This window comes from Calypte anna, chromosome 4A, assembly GCF_003957555.1.
Source record: "Calypte anna isolate BGI_N300 chromosome 4A, bCalAnn1_v1.p, whole genome shotgun sequence".
In the NCBI taxonomy this organism is placed as follows: Eukaryota; Metazoa; Chordata; class Aves; order Apodiformes; family Trochilidae; genus Calypte; species Calypte anna.
In genome coordinates, this window is record NC_044248.1 from 3481685 (window position 1) to 3502314 (window position 20630).

The 20630-nt window shown below is 42.8% G+C and overlaps 1 protein-coding gene across 1 annotated transcript in view; it reads right to left on the reverse strand.

The window, feature by feature from the left end:
• Positions 1-20213, reverse strand: part of WFS1 (wolframin ER transmembrane glycoprotein) — a 33797-nt gene extending 13584 nt beyond the window's left edge. Inside the window, exons 1-3 of the mRNA XM_030449916.1 lie at positions 20016-20213; positions 17729-17926; positions 1013-1095 (exon numbers count right to left, since the gene is read on the reverse strand). Coding sequence (XP_030305776.1) covers positions 1013-1095; positions 17729-17921 — 276 coding nt within the window. The 5' untranslated portion in view covers positions 17922-17926; positions 20016-20213. The remainder of the gene's footprint in view (positions 1-1012; positions 1096-17728; positions 17927-20015) is intronic.
• Positions 20214-20630: the final 417 nt, after the last annotated feature.

The following is a 20630-nucleotide window of genomic DNA, read 5'->3' on the forward strand; positions in this document are numbered from 1 at the left end:
TCCTGAGAGGGTATTTATGGGGTTTGCTTGCTTTTGTATGGTGGAACAGAGCCAAGATGTGGATTTTGCTGCTCCCAAGGTGAGGAATTTTTTCCTGGCTCAGGTTACACCTCCAAGGTCAGACTGCCCCTCTGACAACTTGTGGAGTGAGGAGCAAGCATGGAGTGGCCACTTATTTTTTTTTACCAGCTTTAGAAGGATTTCTTTCCCATCCCTGCCTTCTATTTGTAAAAAGAGGGGGAATCCTTGGGGAAAAAGCCAGACCACCAGAGTATGGAGGAGACCACAACCTCTCCCTTCTGCCATCCCAGCTGAAGCTGGAAAAGACTGTCAAGTAAAACACTAACAAAGTTAAACAATTTAAAGTGCTTCTGAACAATTTTAAGCTATTTATACCAGCCCACCATGCCTGAAAATCAAATGCAGCAGAAAAACTGCTCTGTATAGAACTTAAGGAACACTTCAAGGTCTAACACATTATGGAGACAGAAGTGCCATTAAGTCAAATGTACCTGCAATCATACAACTAAGACATCTAATTTCAATCAACAAGGAGGGGCTTCTTTTCTAAAATGTGCTAATTCAACAAAGAAAAGGTCTAAGAACAAAAAAAACACCCAAACCCTGCTCCTGCTGAAGTACCTCAGAAGCAGTGTTTCCCACAGATCCCAGGCCAAGAGGTGTGGTACCAACTGGATTTAATAGTTTCCAGTAGCAGTAACTCTTTGGCACTTCCTTTCACAAGCAAGCAAAAGCAGTTCTGTACCCTCCCAGCTGATCCTCCCCATTTTCACAAGCATCCTAAAGGTTTACTCAAGACTTGGACCTGCATCCAGTAACACATCCAAGCAAGGAGCACTTCCCAAGCCAGGGAAGCATCTGGCATCACCTTTCTTTGCATAGTTTAAGATCAAAACAGATGAAGTCCAACTCAAGAAGAGGTAAAAGTTCTACAGCAGGCAGGGCTGGAATTAAGAGCAAACAAGACTGTAAAAAGAAGCCAGAAAATTACCTCTGTTTGTGCTTTTGCTTCTCCAGCTTTGGCCCTCTCAAGCAGTTCCTCAAAGAGCACATCAGGTTCTTCCTTCATGCCCTCTATAAAGTAATTGGAGAGAGAAATTTTTTTTTTACTGGCATTATTTTTGAAAGTATTCCATAAAACATCACTATATGTGATGGAAGAATTAAAAGATCATATCTAAAAAAAACCCCACAAACCAACACAAGTGTTTGGCAAGAACAGTGGAAGTCATTCCAATAGATTCCTAGAATTGCTGAGGCTGGAAAACACCCTCAAGATCACTGAGCCAACCTCATCCTCACCCTATTACCCAATATTTATATTCCATCTCAGTGTGCACACATGCAGCTTACAGCTTCTCCTTTACTTCCCAAGGATTCATTTCCCAGGAGAAGAACATCCATGAGGACAACCAGTGGAACATGCAGCATGGATCAGCTTCTGTACATGGATTATTTTTTCCTTTTGATAGCACTTGAGTCTTTCACCTGCCAGCCTCTTTACTCAGCAGTGAGGCCATTTTAAGAGTTGTGCCTTGAATATAGACCAAGTACACTTGAAATCTCAGCTTCTCAGAAACAAACAACTACTACACTGTTACAAACCTCATTGTTTCACGTCCAATTCCTCTTATCTCTCTTTTTTTTTTTTTTTTTTTTTGCTATCTACTGTGCAGATACAGACTTCACCTTCTGTTCTCAAGGAACTGAGAGAAAAACCTGATTCCACATAATCTCCCCAAGATCAGGGCTCCTTCCATTCTTTAGCACCCCTGGGACCATTTCCAAAGAAGCAGCAGCCAATGCTTTTGTTAAAATGGAGCAAACAATGAAGTAAATTTTCTCCTTCCCTACACAGAAGTTTTATCTGCCCAGCTCCCCTCAGAGAAAATACCAATGCCAGATGAGAGCAGGCTAAACAAGGCACATAATGAAAAATAATTTTCTCTTAGCCCTTGGTCGTTGCAGAAATCTGCAGAAGTATTATCATTAAATAGGCAAGCAGCATCCCCAAGTTAACCACTTATTCTCCTTGTGTTGATCTCTACCCAACAGAGCTCTAAACAAGTCAGAAGCCACTTTTCCAGATGGCACCACTCCCCCAGCAGACATCCCTTTGCTGACAAGGAACAAGAAGTTACAGGAAAGGAGCATCTTGTTTGAAATAAACAGATTATTCATTCATCTAATCCTCTCAAATGAAAGAAGTTATGGAAGGCAGTACTTTTTCTGTTTCTTCCTGTGCTTTCATATTCATGAGCTTCTTTTGCATTGAAAATTTCTGCAGCAACAATCTTGGCCATGGATTATTTTTTTTCTGCTTTTTTTTCTGCTCTTCATGTTGAGAAGAGAATACCACAAATATTTCAGTGATGCTCTGGATAAACTATTCAGAAGCTGGTATTTTATAATTAAGTAGAGTTTCATAAAATCCCAGAATGGTTTGGGTTGGAAGGGACCTTAAAGCTCATCCAGTCCCAACCCCCTGCATGGGCAGGGACACCTCCCACCAGCCCAGGTTGCACCAAGCCCCATCCAACCTGGACTTGGACACTGCCAGGGATGGGGCAGCCACAGCTTTCTTGGGCAACCTGGGCCAGGGTGTCACCACCCTTAAAGCATTGAATTTCCTCCTAATATCCAACATAAAACTCCCCTTTTCCAGCTTTAACCATCCTCCTTGTCCTATCACTCCAGGCCCTTGTCCAAAGTCCCTTCCCAGCTTTCTTGTAACCCCTTCAGGTACTGGAAGGTGCTCTAAGGTCTCCTTTTTTCTTTAGAGGTGCAGAAAAAAGGCCCAAAGGCTACAGAAAGCAGTTTCCTGATAGAGCTGACAGACACCCTAATGATGGGATGGGATGGGATGGGATGGGATGGGATGGGATGGCATGGCTCTGCCCTTCTCTCTCTTGCTCAGATCAATGCCTGGCAGATAAGGACACTTCTTAAAATAGAAAGCTTTCAACCCTTCTCATTTTGCTGCTGCACCATTAGGATATAGCTTCTTTATTATAATCACCCTCCTGATTAACATGTAAATAATATTCTTCCCGGAGATGGTAAATGTGAAAAAACAACAAAACTAAGAACAGGCAGCCTGCCTTATGTTCCAGCTACCACCTTTACTGAGAAAAAAAAAAAGAATAAAACTGCAGGCAAACTTGTTGAAATATTTTTTTCTAGCAGAGCACTGACTGCCAGGGGCAAACCCCCCCTCCTGCTGCTGTTTTCAGTCTCCTGCCTGATTATCACTTACGTATTCTCACATTGGACCTACAAACAGAAATAAAAGGTAACTAAAATTATGTCTGTGGGTTGGTTCTGTAGTTGTAGGGCTAGGGAGGAAGAGCAGGTTGTGGTGGGCTTTTGGAGACCCAGTTTAGAATAATTTCTATCACAGTGTTGCCATAACTAACAATATTTTTTTTATTTATTTAAAGGATAAGAGGATAAAGCATGAACGACTCAAAGTTCATAGCCACCATATATTATACTCTATAATCTACTCTATTATCAAGTATTTAGGTCAGTTTCTGAAGGTAAAAGGTCCAAAACCACTCAGTGTGTTTTGGAACAAGGACGGACAACACATCCTTTCTTTCATTCAATTCAGCTCAATGCTGAAACAAATGCTATACATATATAATGTATATATGCACTCATCATTAAAATATCATAAGAAAGTGGTGATCTGTAACTTATCACCCTTTTTCTTAAGCATTGTTTTAGTCAGAACACATCCTGATGTGTATTCCTCCTACAACTGCTGTCAGGAGGAGCTTTGCTTTCCCAGCTTTGCTGAAAGCTCCCATCTCTTCCACATCAAATTTTACTTTGTCTTGACTAGAAAAAATTCCAGGAGAAGAGGAACATTCATCTTTCAATACTTCATGTATCTTTTATGACAACTAAACCAGACTTCAGGAGCTGTTTGCTGTCAGGTGCATTTATGTAAGGCAATGAGGTCTGGAAGTTACTCAGAGCCCATGAGCACTGCAGTCATCCCAATGAAAACAGGCAAGGGAAAGCATCCCAGCTTTAGGTGGCATGGATTATTCATGGAGAAACAAATGAAAACAGGACAGGGATGTGGGATTGTGGTTAGTACTTGACATTTTGGCTGTGGTTCCTACACTGAGCACTGTGTAAAACCTTAGCTCCTCACCAAGCTACTCTGTGATTCAGTTCCAGATTTAATTCTGCTTTGAGAGACAGGTGGCTCAACACAAATCATAGAATCATAGAATCATAGAATCCTTGGGGTTGGAAGGGACCTCGAAAGATCATCTAGTCCAACCCCCCCTGCCAGAGCAGGGCCACCTAGAGCACTTCGCATAGGAACGTGTCCAGGCGGGTTTTGAATGTCTCCAGTGAAGGAGACTCCACGACCCCCCTGGGCAGCCTGTTCCAGGGCTCTGTCACCCTTACAGGAAAAAAATTCCCTCGAATATTCAACTTGAACCTCCTGTGCTCCAATTTACACCCATTACCCCTTGTCCTATCACTGGTCACCACTGAGAAGAGCCTAACTCCATCTCCCTGACACTCACCCCTTACATATTTGACAACATTGATGAGGTCACCCCTCAGTCTCCTTTTCTCCAAACTAAAGAGACCCAGCTCCCTCAGCCTTTCCTCATAAGGGAGACGTTCCACTCCCTTAATCATCTTAGTAGCTCTGCGCTGGACTCTTTCAAGCACTTCCCTCTCCTTCTTGAACTGAGGGGCCCAGAACTGGACACAATACTCCAGGTGCGGCCTCACCAATGCAGAATAGAGGGGGAGGAGAACCTCTCTTGACCTACTAACCACACCCTTTCTAATATCCCAAATCATTCAAGGGATATTGGACAGGGATATAAAAGTTGAATGTTTTATCTTTAATATTCTATTTAATTAAGTCTTAAGGTGTGAAATCACAGAATAGAGTTGGAAGGGACCTTAAAGCTCCTCCAGTCCCAACCCCTTGCATGGGCAGGGACACCTCCCACCAGCCCAGGTTGCTCCAAGCCCCATCCAACCTGGACTTGGACACTGCCAGGGATGGGGCAGCCACAATTTCCCTGGACAACCTGTTCCAAGGGCTCAGCACCCTCACACTAAAGAATTTTCTCCTTATCTCTAACTTGACTCTCCCCTCTTCCACTTTAAAACCATTATCACTTCTCCTTTCACTAGAAGCCCTTGGAAAAAGTCCCTCCCCAGCTTTCTTGGAGGTTCCCTTCAGGAAGTGATATGGTATCCTTTAATTTTCTCACTTCCACTTAAAAAAAAAAAACCAACAAGAAGTGGTAAACAAAAAAGTTCTGTGATCTACTAATGATAAACCAGCTGTATTTCCTAGTCTATGTTTATTTTCTCCTGAAACATTTCAACCTCTGAAGACTACAGGTTAAAGCTATCACTTGAAACCTCTTTTATTAAAGCACTTAAAAAAACCTCACTAAAATGAAACTGATAAAGGTTTGGATGCATTTCACTGTCAGATACAGCATTTGCAAGAGGAGGCTAAAACTGCACATTATTTGCTGATAGACTTCAGAGGTGCTATCAAAACATTACAGGAATAATTTCTGTTTACCAGTAAAGAGTGTGTTACAGCTCCAGAAAAATACTCAGAATACAGACGTCTAAACACAGCTGTCTACAGAAGCAGGTTATAGAAAAGCTGATGAATGAAACCCTATAAAATATGTTTTCTACATAAAGGAAGATCCAAGCTTTGATCCTATGGGTTTAGGTGGAAATTCAGCATTTCTTTCAGCACAGGCTGAAAGAATTTTTCTTGGGTTTTGACCAGAAATTGGAAATGCTGCTAAAGGCAACACATCAGTTGTTCAAAGAAAACTCTCCAATACTGTTAGGATGCAATTATTGTCCCTTACCTTGGAAATTAATCAATTAAATTGGCAAAAAAACTCAATCCACAGTAGGACTTACCCCAAGATCAGTGCTAAACATTTTTAAGTCACAAAAGGAAGATTGATTAAGAAGTGAAAGCCTCACCTTTGGACTACAGCAAGGATTAAAACCCAACAAACTCTTCAACATTCACACAAGCTGAATGACAATACCTAATCCAGATAAAAAAAAATCTTTTCAGGTTATGGGCCTAAAAAATATGATCTGTCCCCTGGATGTCAACGCCTTCCATAGAATAAAGTTGACTGGAAAAAGAAGAATTTGGCTTCTTAAACCCCACACATCCAGGTGCTAAGAACCCCCAGACCTTTTGGGAGCACTTGCATCTCTTGACTCTTGGCCAAAAGAATGGGATTAGCAAACCAGGGTTCTAAGGGAATTCTGCCTCCTCCTTCCCATCAGCATCAGTCTTATCCCAGATCCCCAATATTGACCTTTTCTGAGGTTACAGTCAGAAAGAAAAGCTCTTACAGCTTCTTACACCATTAGTAGAGGTCTTACTACAAGCTCCAAACTATGACAGCACTGAGGCAAAAATCACCTGGGCTACAAAAGGGAAAAAGAAACCAACCCACAGCATGACTGAAGCATCAGAAATAACAGCCTGTCACCAAAGGGAAGCAATAATTTATATGAATTTGCTTTAAGAAGTTCACAAATTCAGTATTCTAGTATAGAACACAACTTCCTTGCAGCTTGTCAGCCACAGCCCATTTGCTAGGTAAAGAAAAAATGTTAGAATACTGAAATCTGAGGATTTTATGCCTTTAGGTAGGAAGCAAGCAAGAGGAATGCAGGCACATACAGAGCAAATACTGCAGCTATGGTTGTTCAAATAATAAATAGCCAAGGAAAAAGTAGGAAATAAAACCCAAGGGCATGTCTGCCCATAGATAGAAATCAAACTCAATACAGCATAACATTTTAGGCTAAAATTCCCTGTAAGTTCATCTGGACATCTTGTGGAGTCACATCCCATGTAATACCTCCAGTTCCTTTGGAAATGTGCTGGGGGAATTCTGATGGGATTATTCTGATAGGTAATTCCACATAGGATTTTTGGCAGAGAACTGTTCCTTCTTTAAGCACAGATCTGTTAAATTCATCAAATTATCACCAGTTCCCAATCATCAGGGAACTGCATACAGAATTTTATTACAGGTTTTGTTTTCTCTATGAAACAAGTTATCCAGACTCCCAGACACACTTGGTACCAAGGCATACATGCATTAATGACAACATTAAATCCTTCCACTTGCTAGAAGACACCAAGTAAGCAGAAAGGTGGTTGATTTCTTCCTTCAGGAGAGATTAAAGCTGCCATTTGGTTTATTATTTGGCTTCTAGCACCAAAAGCAGCATCCAGGCATAGGAACCCCCATCAAAAAGAACCAAAAAAAACCCCCCAAACCAACCAACCAAAAAAAAAAAACCAAAAAACCCCAAACTCCCCCTCCCCCCCCCCAAAAAAAAAGAGATTAAAGCTGTTCATCTGCAGGCAGACTATTATCAATGTGCTTTTTAAAGAGTTGGTCTGTACGTTTTGTAACAAAACCAAAGGTTCTTCTGTGTGTTCACTGGAGCCAGTTGGAGTCTCCAGGGAAATCCTCCTCCTCCCTTTCCCCAGGCTTCAAAAGTTGAGTGGTACCCATGTAGGAGTCAATAATCTTCCAGCAAGATTGGCATCCTACTGAAAAGCAGGCAAGAAGCATCCCACCAGAAACTTGAGTGACACACAAACAGAACTGACTGGAGAAGGTCTTGGTACAACAAAATGTTCTGAGAAATGGTTTTATTAACTTCAGACACTTAGCTGCTCATCCTTTCATCAATAAACCTCCTGGATTCTTACCAAGCAAAGGGCTTGCTACAACTAAAAAGTCCATTGCATCCCATTGGAAAGAGTTGGGCTGATCCCAACGGGATGAGGTTCAACACGGCCAAGTGCCGGGTCCTGCACTTTGGCCACAGCAACCCCATGGGGAGCTCCAGGCTGGGCACAGAGTGGCAGAAAGGGAGCTGGGAGTCTGGATTGCCAGGAAGCTGAACAGGAGCCAGCAGTGTGCCCAGGTGGCCAAGAAGGCCAATGGCATCCTGGGCTGGCTCAGGAACAGCGTGGCCAGCAGGTCCAGGGAAGGGATTCTGCCCCTGTGCTCAGCCCTGGGGAGGCCACAGCTTGAGTCCTGTGTCCAGTTCTGGGCCCCTCAGCTCAGGAAGGAGATTGAGGTGCTGGAGCAGGTCCAGAGAAGAGCAAAGAGGCTGTGAAGGGATCCAGCAGAATTGCTGTGAGGAAGGGCTGAGGGAGCTGGGGGTGTTGAGGCTGGAGAAGAGGAGGCTCAGGGGAGACCTCATCACTCTCTCCAACTCCCTGAAAGGAGGTTGGAGCCAGGGGGGGGTTGGGCTCTTTTCCCAGGCAACTCTCAGCAAGACAAGAGGGCAGGGTCTCAAGTTGTGCCAGGGGAGGTTTAGGTTGGAGATGAGAAAGAATTTCTTTCTGGAGAGGGTGATCAGGCATTGGAATGGGCTGCCCAGGGAAGTAGTGGATTCTCCGTGTCTGGAGATCTTTCCAAAGAGCCTGGATGTGGCACTGAGTGCCATGGGCTGGGAACTGCAGCGGGAGTGGATCAAGGGTTGGACTTGATGATCTCTGAGGTCCCTTCCAACCCAGGCAATTCTAGGATTCTATGATCTATCCTCCACGTGCTTCACCTTCCATGGTGAGACCTCAAAATGGCTCTGCTTGCCCCAAGAAAAATCTAGGAATATTTATATTATCATCCATTCTATTTTTATAGGTAATAAGAGGGCTGGGAGCTAAGGGAATAACAATACCAGCTGTTTACAGGGTTTTAGTCTTCTGAAAGTCAAGGACTCTGCTTTCTCTGGGAGCAGCAATGCATTTGTAGATATGGAAATACTCCCAGGCACACAACTGGAATTTATCAGATAATTTAATCAGATAATTTCTCAGATAGCATCACAGTGCAAAGGGAATAACTTCTGCACCCCCACAAAATGGAGAAAAAAATTGTCAGGAGAGCAATAGGGAAAAAAAAAAAAAAAAAAAAGCACGTAGGTGGAAAACTAAGAGTGATGGGATTATGGAGAATATAAATTTTAAAAGTGGAGGGAAAACTATTCTTAAAAGGGATTTCTTTCCAGTATAGCTATTATTGTACTGTGATAAAGTCATTACAATGATTTTACACACAGCTCATGAGACAGCCCTGCTGCTTTTCTGTGCAGGCACCTCTGATTCTCACCTTCATCGATGAGCTGGGGTTTATCTGATGTGTTCCAGAAGTGGAGACTTAAAAATAAGCAAGATTTAAGTAATCTTCTAGCTAAAAGTTTTTGTTATTAACCCTTTTGTTATTAACCCTGAAAAAGAAACAACCCAACAAAAAAAAAAAAAACAAAAAACCAACCAAAAAACCCCAACAACCCAACCAACACAAACGCAACCAACCAAAAAACCCACCAACCCAAAACAACCCCCACCAACCCAAAACAACCAGCAACAAAACAACCAGCAACAAAACAACCAGCAACAAAACAACCAGCAACAAAACAACCAGCAACAAAACAACCAGCAACAAAAAAACCAGCAACAAAAAAACCAGCAACAAAAAAAACCAGCAACAAAAAAAACCAACAACAAAAAAAACCAACAACAAAAAACAACAACAAAAAACAACAACAACAAAACAACAACAAAAACAACAACAAAAACCAACAACAAAAACCAACAACAAAAAACAACAAAAACCAACAACAAAAACCAACAACAAAAACCAACAACAAAAACCAACAACAACAAAAAAAACAACAACCAACCAACAAAAAACCAACCAATCAAAAAAAACCCCAACCAACCACAAAAAACCCCCCCAACTAACCAACCAAAAAAACCCCAACCAACCAAAAAACCCCAACCAACCAAAAAACCCCAACCAACCAAAAAAAAGAGATGGTTCAGCTGAAGAATGGAATTTTCATTTTCCAGCTCTCCCCATCCTGTTTGCCCAGTGGATTCATTTGGGAGGAAACCAAGTTAAAAATCTTTACTTTATGCTTTAAACATCCACAACAGGAATGATTTACTTGTATTTAATTACAATTTACTAATGAGAATATTGCTCTTCTATTCTCCAGCTGCTCATTTCTATCCCTCTGACACCCTGGGACTGTACTGGAAGATGAAGAAATCAAACCACCTGAAAGTGGAAGATTGAGCTAGGGCCCTTTTCTTAGTTTGGTTCACTGTGCAAATCCAAAGCTTGTTATCATCACCAACTGTTTTCTTCAGCTGACAACAAAGATATGGGTTGAGAGATGATGGTTGAGAGATGATGGTTGAGAGATGATGGTTGAGAGATGATGGTTGAGAGATGATGGTTGAGAGATGATGGTTGAGAGTGGGTTCAGCTGAAGAATGGAATTTTCATTTTCCAGCTCTCCCCATCCTGTTTGCCCAGTGGATTCATTTGGGAGGAAACCAAGTTAAAAATCTTTACTCCCCATGCTTTAAACATCCACAACAGGAATGATTTACTTGTATTTAATTACAATTTAGTAATGAGAATATTGCTCTTCTATTCTCCAGCTGCTCATTTCTATCCCTCTAACACCCTGAGACTGTACTGGAAGATGAAGATGAAGAAATCAAACCACCTGAAAAATGGAAGATTGAGCTAGGGCCCTTTTCTTAGTCTGGTTCACTGTGCAAATCCAAAGCTTGTTATCATCACCAACTGTTTTCTTCAGCTGACAACAAAGATATGGGTTGAGAGATGATGGTTGAGAGATGATGGTTGAGAGATGATGGTTGAGAGATGATGGTCAAGAGTGGGTTCAGCTGAAGAATGGAATTTTCATTTTCCAGCTCTCCCCATCCTGTTTGCCAGTGGATTCATTTGGGAGGAAACCAAGTTAAAATCTTTACTCCCCATGCTTTAAACATCCACAACAGGAATGATTTACTTGTATTTAATTCCAATTTACTAATGTGAATATTGCTCTTCTATTCTCCAGCTGCTCATTTCTATCCTTCTGACACCCTGGGATTGTACTGGAAGATTTTGTTATCAAACACAGATGAAGAAATCACCTGAAAAATGGAAGATTGAGGTCCTTTTCTTAATCTGGTTCACTGTGCAAATCCAAAGCTTGTTATCATCACCAAATGTTTTCTTCAGCTGACAACAAAGATATTCTGGATTTCAAATGATGAAAGAGGCAAATATGGAGCATCTTTCCTCAAAGAAAGGCTGCCCAAACCCACTCCCACATATGGGAAAAACACCAGCATGGGATTGACAACAATAGCAGCAGATCTGAACAAGCCAATTCCCATTGTTCTGTTCTGTGTCCCCAGATTTTATCTGAAAAGAGCCATTAACTCATGGTTGGATAGAATCCTCTCTCCCTCACAGCAATTCCTGACAAATGAGCTTTGCAGGAGCCTGAGCAATTACAGGTAGAGATTGAAGGGGCATTAATAAACTGACAGATAAATTGGAAAGTTATTAACACTTCAAGGCATCATCCTCCCCTTCCAACAATCAGAAGTTTTTCTGAGATTTGCACAGATGTTTCATTTCGCCTCCAGAGTCTGTATGAGCAAACTGCCAGGAAACAAAGACACAGAAATGCTAAAATACAGCTTTGAAGCCAAGGTTCTCTGTAACCTTAAGTGGAAGAGGCCAACACTCAGAAAATATTTATAAATTAGAGAGATTCCCTGTTTCTGAGCTCCCATTCAGCAATATCCTAGAGACACACTTGGAGCATTGTTACAACGGGCTGTAAAACCTTTAGAAGATTTTTGGGTGCTATTTATAAGCTCTGAGTTACACAATTTACAAAATAATTCTCTTTCAAGAGATACAAAACCCCTCACAAGCTTCCCAAGTACAAGCAGAACTCCACACACCTACAAAACAAACTCAAGACTGATTTCTGTTTGCCCAGCTTGCAGGACAAACCCCTTCCCCAGGAGTTCTGAGTTCCAAGAACCAGAAGATACCTGTGTGGATTTCCTTAACATCAAAAACAAGGTCAGAAAAACCCCAAACCATTTTTTCCCCTGACACAGAGATGCTTCTTCAAACTTTGCAATGCTCTCAGAACTTCCCAAGCTCTCACCTCTCATTCCCTACCCAATTCCTCCTCTCCAACCCTTGCAGCCAGCAAGTGGAGATGAAGGGATGTAAAACACAAATAATTTCTAACGTGGATAAAATAGATTTTACCACCTTCAAACTGCCTCCCAGATTTAATATTAACCTAGAATGTCCTCTTTTCCTGCTGATGGACACCCCAATTTTTGAGAGACACTTCACAGGCTTCAAGTTACTTAAGCATTACAAAAGATGATAACTTCCAGAGCACTTTCTCTCCAGTCATCTTTTCATAGAATCCTAGAATTGGCTGGGTTGGAAGGGACCTCAGAGATCATCAAGTCCAACCCTTGATCCACTCCCGCTGCAGTTCCCAGCCCATGGCACTCAGTGCCACATCCAGGCTCTTTGGAAATATCTCCAGACACGGAGAATCCACTACTTCCCTGGGCAGCCCATTCCAATGCCTGATCACCCTCTCCAGAAAGAAATTCTTTCTCATCTCCAACCTAAACCTCCCCTGCCACAACTTGAGACCCTGCCCTCTTGTCTTGCTGAGAGTTGCCTGGGAAAAGAGCCCAACCCCCCCCTGGCTCCAACCTCCTTTCAGGGAGTTGCAGAGAGTGATGAGGTCTCCCCTGAGCCTCCTCTTCTCCAGCCTCAACACCCCCAGCTCCCTCAGCCCTTCCTCACAGCAATTCTGCTGGATCCCTTCACAGCCTCCTTGCTCTTCTCTGGACCTGCTCCAGCACCTCAAGTTCCTTCCTGAACTTCCTGAGGGGCCCAGAACTGGACACAGGACTCAAGCTGTGGCCTCACCAGGGCTGAGCACAGGGGCAGAATCCCTTCCCTGGACCTGCTGGCCACGCTGTTCCTGAGCCAGCCCAGGATGCCATTGGCCTTCTTGGCCACCTGGGCACACTGCTGGCTCCTGTTCAGCTTCCTGGCAATCCAGACTCCCAGGTCCCTTTCTGCCACTCTGTGCCCAGCCTGGAGCTCCCCATGGGGTTGTTGTGGCCAAAGTGCAGGACCCGGCACTTGGAATGTTGAACCTCATCCCGTTGGGATCAGCCCAACTCTCCAGTCTGTCCAGGTCCCTCTGCAGAGCCCTCCTGCCTTCCAGCTGATCCACACTCCCCCCCAGCTTAGTGTCATCTGAGAATTTGCTGATGATGGACTCAATCCCCTCATCTAAATCATCAATAAAGATGTTAAACAGAACTGGGCCCAACACTGATCCCTGGGGGACACCACTAGTGACCGGCCGCCATTTTGATGCAGCCCCGTTCAGCACCACTCTCTGGGCCCGGCCCTCCAGCCAGTTCCTAACCCAGCACAGGGTGCTCCTGTCCAAGCTGCGGGAAGCAGCTTTTGAGTCATCTGACCCCAAAATCAGCCATCCTTAGGGCACAGAAAGCTGCTTTTTAGCTCAGCTGGACAGACCGCTTCCGTGCAGCATGGATTCAGGCATCTTCCCAACCCACTGCATCCATAGGAGCAGCATGCAGATCCTCAGATGCTAAAGGGAGAAGCTGAAGGTGCTTTTTAAAATAGCTCTGGGAAATGGGAGCAAAACTGGGGTTTTTTTTTAAGCCCATTTGGAGAATCTGGTGTTGGGACCTCATCTGAGCTCTTTCTTTTTGCATTGCTTTAGGACAAAGGGAGGAGGATGCAGAGAGGGGATGAAATACAGATGCTAAAAAGGGGAATGGAGCAGCTGGATAAAAACTGAGGTGTCTACACCTGGGAGGCATAAAAAGTGTCTTAAGAAAAGTGTCTTAGGAGATTTGAGTTTTGTTTCAACAAACTTCACTGGACTTCATTACCAAGCAGCTTTTCCTTGCTATACAAACTATTAAAGTAATGGCAGATATTTTCTGTTTAAGCAAATCTCCTGTAATTTGCTTAATCATGAATACTGATGACTCAATGGTTCTAAAATTTCAGAAGCCCTAATTAGGAGGCTATGTGCTTTGCTCACAAATCAACTTCCTGGCCAGGAACAACAGCCAAAGAGTAACAATTAAAAAAAACCAAATAAATTGTTTTTAAACATAAAAGTGTGCTTACTGATATTCATTCCATTCCTATTGCACACACAAAACCAAAAAAACTTTTTATGGACAAAGTTTCCTAAAGAATTCAATAGCTTCTTGTCCTTCCTTTTTATTTTTTAAAGAAACCAGTACCTACAAATCACCTAAAGCTCAGCAATTTATTGTTTCTTTCCACTAAATCCCAAATTTAATTGGCACAATGAATTCCCAAAGCACTGTTACCTCCCCCTGAGAGACCAGCTACAAGGAGTAACAAACCCACTGCCTAATGATACAGCAGCAGTGATTGAAAAATTGCAAAGAAAAAGAACTTTGTTTGCAAAGAAAATAACTTATTTGCAAAGGAAAGAACTCCTTTAGAAGAGGAGTTAGATGCAAGTGAAGTAGCAAGGATGTGTCAGAGCCAGGGCATTCATTAATTTGCTGAATTATGCTACAAGATATGGGTAATGCTGCAAGAGCAGGAGGAGGTTGGTGTTTCCAGGAAATAAATTATGGTCATGCCACAGCATCTGTAAGTACAGACTGAACACTGGCAAGGATATTTCAAGGATCACTGAGGTTGGAAGGGATATCTGGAGGTCCCTCTGCTCATGAGGGCTACGAATAACTGGCTGCCCAGGACCACATCCAGGTGTTTTTTGGGTCTCTTCAAGGATGGAGACTCCACAACCTCTCCAGGCAACCAGTGCTTGGTCACCTTCATAGCAAATAAGCCTCATGTTCAGATGGTGCCTCCTGTATTTCAGCTGGTCCCAGTGCCTCTGCTCCCAGTGTCTACTGGGAAGCAGTAAAGAGAGTTCCTCTCTGTCCTCTTTATACCCTCCCTTCAGGTATTTCCATACATTAAGACCTTCCCATGAACTTTGTCTTCAAGCTGACCAGCCCCATCTCTCTCAGCCTTTCCTCATGATGCTCCAACACCATCAGTTTTTGTGGCCCTTTGCTGGACTCCCCCCCAGTTTGTCCTCTTGTACTGGGAGCTCCAGAATTCTGTACAGGGTCTTTAAATCACCAACAGAGTGTTCTACAAATGTAATAACTTTTATTGAGACAGCTTGCTGTACAGCAGTGTGCTGTTCTTTTCTCTCCTCTTTTAGATCAGGGTTACAGCCAGCATCACAGAATCATCATGACATATTCCAAGTAATTGACTTCCTAATTTTCTGAGCAAGAAGTGGGAAGAGCCCTAAGTTGTGTCCATGGCCTTTCATACAACCAGAACCACACACCATGGCTAAGATCATAGAATCCTAGAATTGGTTGGGTTGGAAGGGACCTCAGAGATCATTGAGTCCAACCCTTGATCCACTCCCGCTGCAGTTCCCAGCCCATGGCACTCAGTGCCACATCCAGGCTCTTTGGAAATATCTCCAGACACGGAGAATCCACTACTTCCCTGGGCAGCCCATTCCAATGTCTGATCACCCTCTCCCTAAAGAAATTCTTTCTCATCTCCAACCTAAACCTCCCCTGGCACAACTTGAGACCCTGCCCTCTTGTCTTGTTGAAAGTCGTCTGGCAAAAGAGACCAATCCTTCAACTATTCCCAGATACATCACAAACTTGAATGTTATTTATGGGTAAAGGCTCTGATGATTTCAAGGATTACCTCCTCTGGCAGGTCAAAGACTTGGGAAATTGCTGAGGTGCCCATTTTCTATTTCAGGCATCACTTTTTCCCTATTTTTTTTTCCACATGCACACACATGACTGTGAATGTGCCCTCCTCCCTCTCTGTTCTTCTTTCTGCAGCCCTACTAAAATTCCTGGTTTACACTCTCAGGCTGCTGTGGGTGGAAGAAAAACTCCCCATTTTTTTTTAAAATGAGTTTTCAGTTCTAGAAACCGCTAAAATTCTGACAAATGACACAAATCCAAAATAAATAACAGCAGAAGAAAATATTGGATGAAAAATTATTATCTCATCTACTGCATTTGCTCCCTAAATCCACTAAAATCTTGGGTTTTACAGACTCCAGCATGGCACAAAGGCAACAATAGCTCATCCTGAAGCTTTAAATACTCCTGGATATTGAGATGGGGATGGAAAAAGTTCATAAACACTGAGAGGATATTCATGGGAAGCAATTGAAAAGTAATCAGGAATGAGTCACAACCAAACTGGAGAAATACATCAATGCTCTTAAGTTCTCTTTTATGGGGCACAAACAAAAGTGTCTATAATACAAAATTATATAGGTTTTATTAGGAAACATACAGGTCTGTATAGTGAACTTAACCCAACTCAGTATGATTATAGAAGTCCAATATTTTATATAGAATAAGAAAGTCTCTGAATTAGCTAGAGACAGAATCTGGGTGTCAAACACCAGCAGACTGACAGCTTGTATTCATTTTCAGAAACCTGTTTGCCTCTTGCAAATCAGATTAAAACAAAGCCTACATCCCACATTCCTAAGGTTTTTGCTATTGAAGCACACTGAGAAACTGGGGAAAGAAAAAAGGGAGAAAAGAGCCAGTATGTTAATAACCAGGTAATTAATGTTACCAGTGCCAATTCCCCATCATCTTTCAGTTCTTTTACAGGGGGTGAGATGACAAAGTTGGTAATGCTGCAGTGTAGCAGGTTAGAAATTCAGGACTCCAAAAAGAATTCTCCATCTGGAATGTGCCTTTTAGTAACAAAGAACCCAGAAGGTTCCAGCAGTTCTGAATTAGATGCAAACAGTAGATGTGCTAACACAGCCACAACATCACCCTGAGCTATGTGCAGAGCTCAGCTCCATCTGATCCATCACACATTTAATAATGCTAAACTCTTCAACAGCCTTAACAGCTTCAACAAGTGGCCAATATTTACAAATAAATATAATATTTACAAATAAATATAATATTTACAAATTAAGGGCGTGCACATACGTAGTTTCAGAGTCAAAAGTCCCATTTTAAATACAGTTAAAGAGCAGTAATTTTGCTTGACCTCAAATACAGGACCTTCTCGTGCAAGTGCTAGATAATAAATTGAATTTAAGACTGGAACTCAACAGCCAAACAGGAGCCAGATGTTTTCTTTCAACCTTTGGCATAAATCATTTCTCTCACAATAATTTCTTTTTGAAACTCACAGAGTTCACACTAGGGAAAAAAAAAAGGGTATGATTCTGCTTTCAAAGTTTATCATGATTCTTAACCCAACTCCTTATCCACCTGCTCATCTTAATTTATTTTCTGTTGCTCTGGTTTTGTATAACAATTTATTATTCCTCAGTCTCCATTACAGTAATACATATTCATCCACATTAATATCTATATTAAAGCTGTAGTTAGTAGGCAACTGAGCCAACTAAAGAAATTAAATCAGTATCTAAATATTATTGTACATTTAATTCTTCCTGTCAACTTTTCAAACTTCTTCCCCCACTGCTCTGCACACAGCAGAAAAACTGGATGGAAAACTACTCACAAAATAAACTGCAGAGGAAAAGTTAAAAGTTAAGGTGAAAAGACACTGGAGAAGTTTATTTTTCTACTTTAAAGTGCCTTTAAACAGACTTCAGAATAAATACACACACAGAGAATAATTCCCCAGTGTTTAATGTAAGCCAATTTTGCAGAAGAATTGCTTTCATTTTTTTCACTTACCATTTTTTTCAGCTTTCTCTCTACTTCTGGAGTAGCCAGGAACTGGAGAAGAAAAAGCTGCAGCATCTTCTGAGAACGGTCCAGATTTCTGATTATTCTCCCTCTGGTCCACAGAAGCAGCATTTAGCTGGGACCTTCCAGGATGCAGCTGGGGGTGGGAAGGGCTTGAGGGGGGATCAGGATTTGAATTCATTTTAGCTGCATAAGGAGAGCAGAACGGTAGCAGGGTTACAACACAAAACCAGGCTAAGGATTTCAAATCTGAGCAATTCCATGAAATATTGATACACAAGAACTCCAAGCAGCTATTGTTGAATAACACTGACCAAATAGCCAGAATAGCAACTTTTTTTTTTTTTTTAACTACAGAAGAATTGACTTTCAAGTGTAGATAAATGCTGAAATGGATGAATCAATCCTGTAAACACAGCATATTAAAAAAACCCTAAAGGAATCTAAATTTTCTACACTTCTATATGCAATAAATAAAGACAGGCCCCTACCTTTTTACAGAGCAACTTTTTTTTTTTTCAACTACAGAAGAATTGACTTTCAAGTGTAGATAAATGCTGAAATGGCTGAATCAATCCTGTAAACACAGCATATAAAAAAACCCCTAAAGGAATCTAAATTTTCTACACTTCTAGAGGCAAGAAATAAAGATAGGCTCCTACCTTTTTACAGAACTGTACTGGCATGTTTATAGACTTGGAAAACTTCATATCTAAGGTGTGGTTCCTGACCACCCCCTGATGAGGCCACAGAGAAAGAAAAGAAAGATAGGAAGGTGCAAAAGATACAGAATTCCACAGGGAAGGAGAGCAGCACCAAAGATGCCCTTTTTAAACACTCCCAGTTGAAATATACGTGATGTTATTTTATAAAAAAAATAGTATTTATGAAAATAAAAAAAAAAAAAATTAGGTAAAAAACCCAACCACCACTAAGGCAGGGACTTAAAATTCCTTATAAGATCTTTTAATTTCCACTCCAAGCCCTCCTGTAAAAACTGAGGGGATGACTGATTTTGGCTCTGGTTAAAAGTGTCTCAAATCAATCAGTTTTGATAAAAATGCTTCCTGAAGGGCTCACCTTGTACAAGCTGGGAAGCAGCAAGGAATGCAGACACAACCCCAGGGTAACACCCAGCAACTCCTGCTGCTTAAGAGCAGCTTTCCCAAAGTTAATCAATTCCCCAGGAATACTGGAAAAGCTATTTGTCCACAAACAGCATTTTTTCACTCTGTATGTTCAGAATATTAAAGTAGAGATGTTCTTGTAAAGATGAAAGCAGCAAAGCTAAGATATAATCCCCTAACTCAGCCAACAACTGCTTAGAGAGCATTAAAAGGGATGCTCAGAGCACCACGAATATTTCCACTGTTAAAAAACATTTTTTTTGCCCTTGCTGCAGCTTGCTTGCCAAAATTCAGCTTCCCTAAACCAGCCAATGTTTTATGGCTATAAGGAAATGCCTTTCTGGATTATGTTTCTCCATCAAGTTATAAATAACCCGAGAGAGCTCAACCTCCAACCAAGTCCCTAGGAAAACACAAGAGATTAAAATACTTTCCCAGTAAACCAGCAGGAGTATTTTTAACCATTAGACAATGACTAAAGTTATTTCTACCATCACAAAAGTTACTTTGCGGCTGGTTTGAAACTTAATTCTGAAAGAGATGAGCAAGGGAAAAAAATAAAATAATAAAAAAAGCACTCGGGGGTTGCAGCCCGGATGGGGAGGGGGATGCGGGACGGGCAAAATGAACAAGAAAACACTGGGTAAGTGATAGGAAAAATACTCAAATAATAATAATAATAATAAAGTGAAATAAAATAATAGAAAAAAAAACACAACAACGAAAACAAAACGTTCTGGACTTGTACAAAGGAAACCCCAAAGTTTCCCTACTTCATGCTGAGCCCTCAAGAACCTTCAGACACAGCTTTAGGATTTATTAAAACCCCTCGGAAGGTGGAGGAAGGATGAGATTTAGGAAGGGGAAGCCCGAGGTTGTTGCGGAGCTCCAGGAAGAGCCGGAACCGTCCCGAACCCCGTCCCGAACCCCGCTGCCAACCGTGACTCTGCAATTGCGGGCCGGGACCGGACGGGACGGGATCTTCCTCATCCTCCTGCCCCTTGAATCCCCAGGGATTCCCAAGCTCACACCTCGGAAGCCCCAGGGGGAAATTAAAGGGATGCCCGGCAGCTCAGGGCTGATCCTTCCCGAGAAGGGGGGGTTCGGAAGGGGTTCCGAGGGGTGTGTGGGGGTCCCCAGACTCTCACCGAGCCCAACGAAGCGAAACCACCGAGTCCAAACCAGCGAACTGTCCCGCAGCTCCAGCAGCCGATGGGTTCCCAAATAGGGTCCCGCCTGGAACCCGCAAACCTATGGGGCAGCCCCGTCCCGCCCCATGGCCGCCACCGCCTCCTCCCCTCCCCTTCCGCTCCGCGCTGCGCGGAAGGGACAGCGCGGGTGCCACTCACGGACCTGGGAGGAGGCGGGGAAGGGGATGGGCGAGAGGGAGGGAGGAAGAGGAGGAGGATGAGGATGAAGATGGTGATGATGATGAGCGGAGGAAGCAGGGATGGGGTTTGGGGGGTTCCGAAATGGCAGCGCGGGGTGCGCGGGGCGGTGCGCGGCTTGAGGAGGGGCGGGCGGGGAGGGGATGGAGGCTTCGGTATGGAGGAGCAGGAGCTCTGACTGCTCCGAGAGGGTCCGAGCTGTGGAAGAAAACTTTTCCCCGCAATTATGGGCCCTCGGTTTGTCCTTCTGGGGCTCCAAAGAGGGGTTTGGGGGGGATGTGGGGGAGATGGAGGTGGGAGGGGGCTGAGGGCTCTTCCCCTGGAGCTGGGGTTCTCCCGAGGGAGCAAAAGGAGAGAGGAAAAGGTGGCAACCGA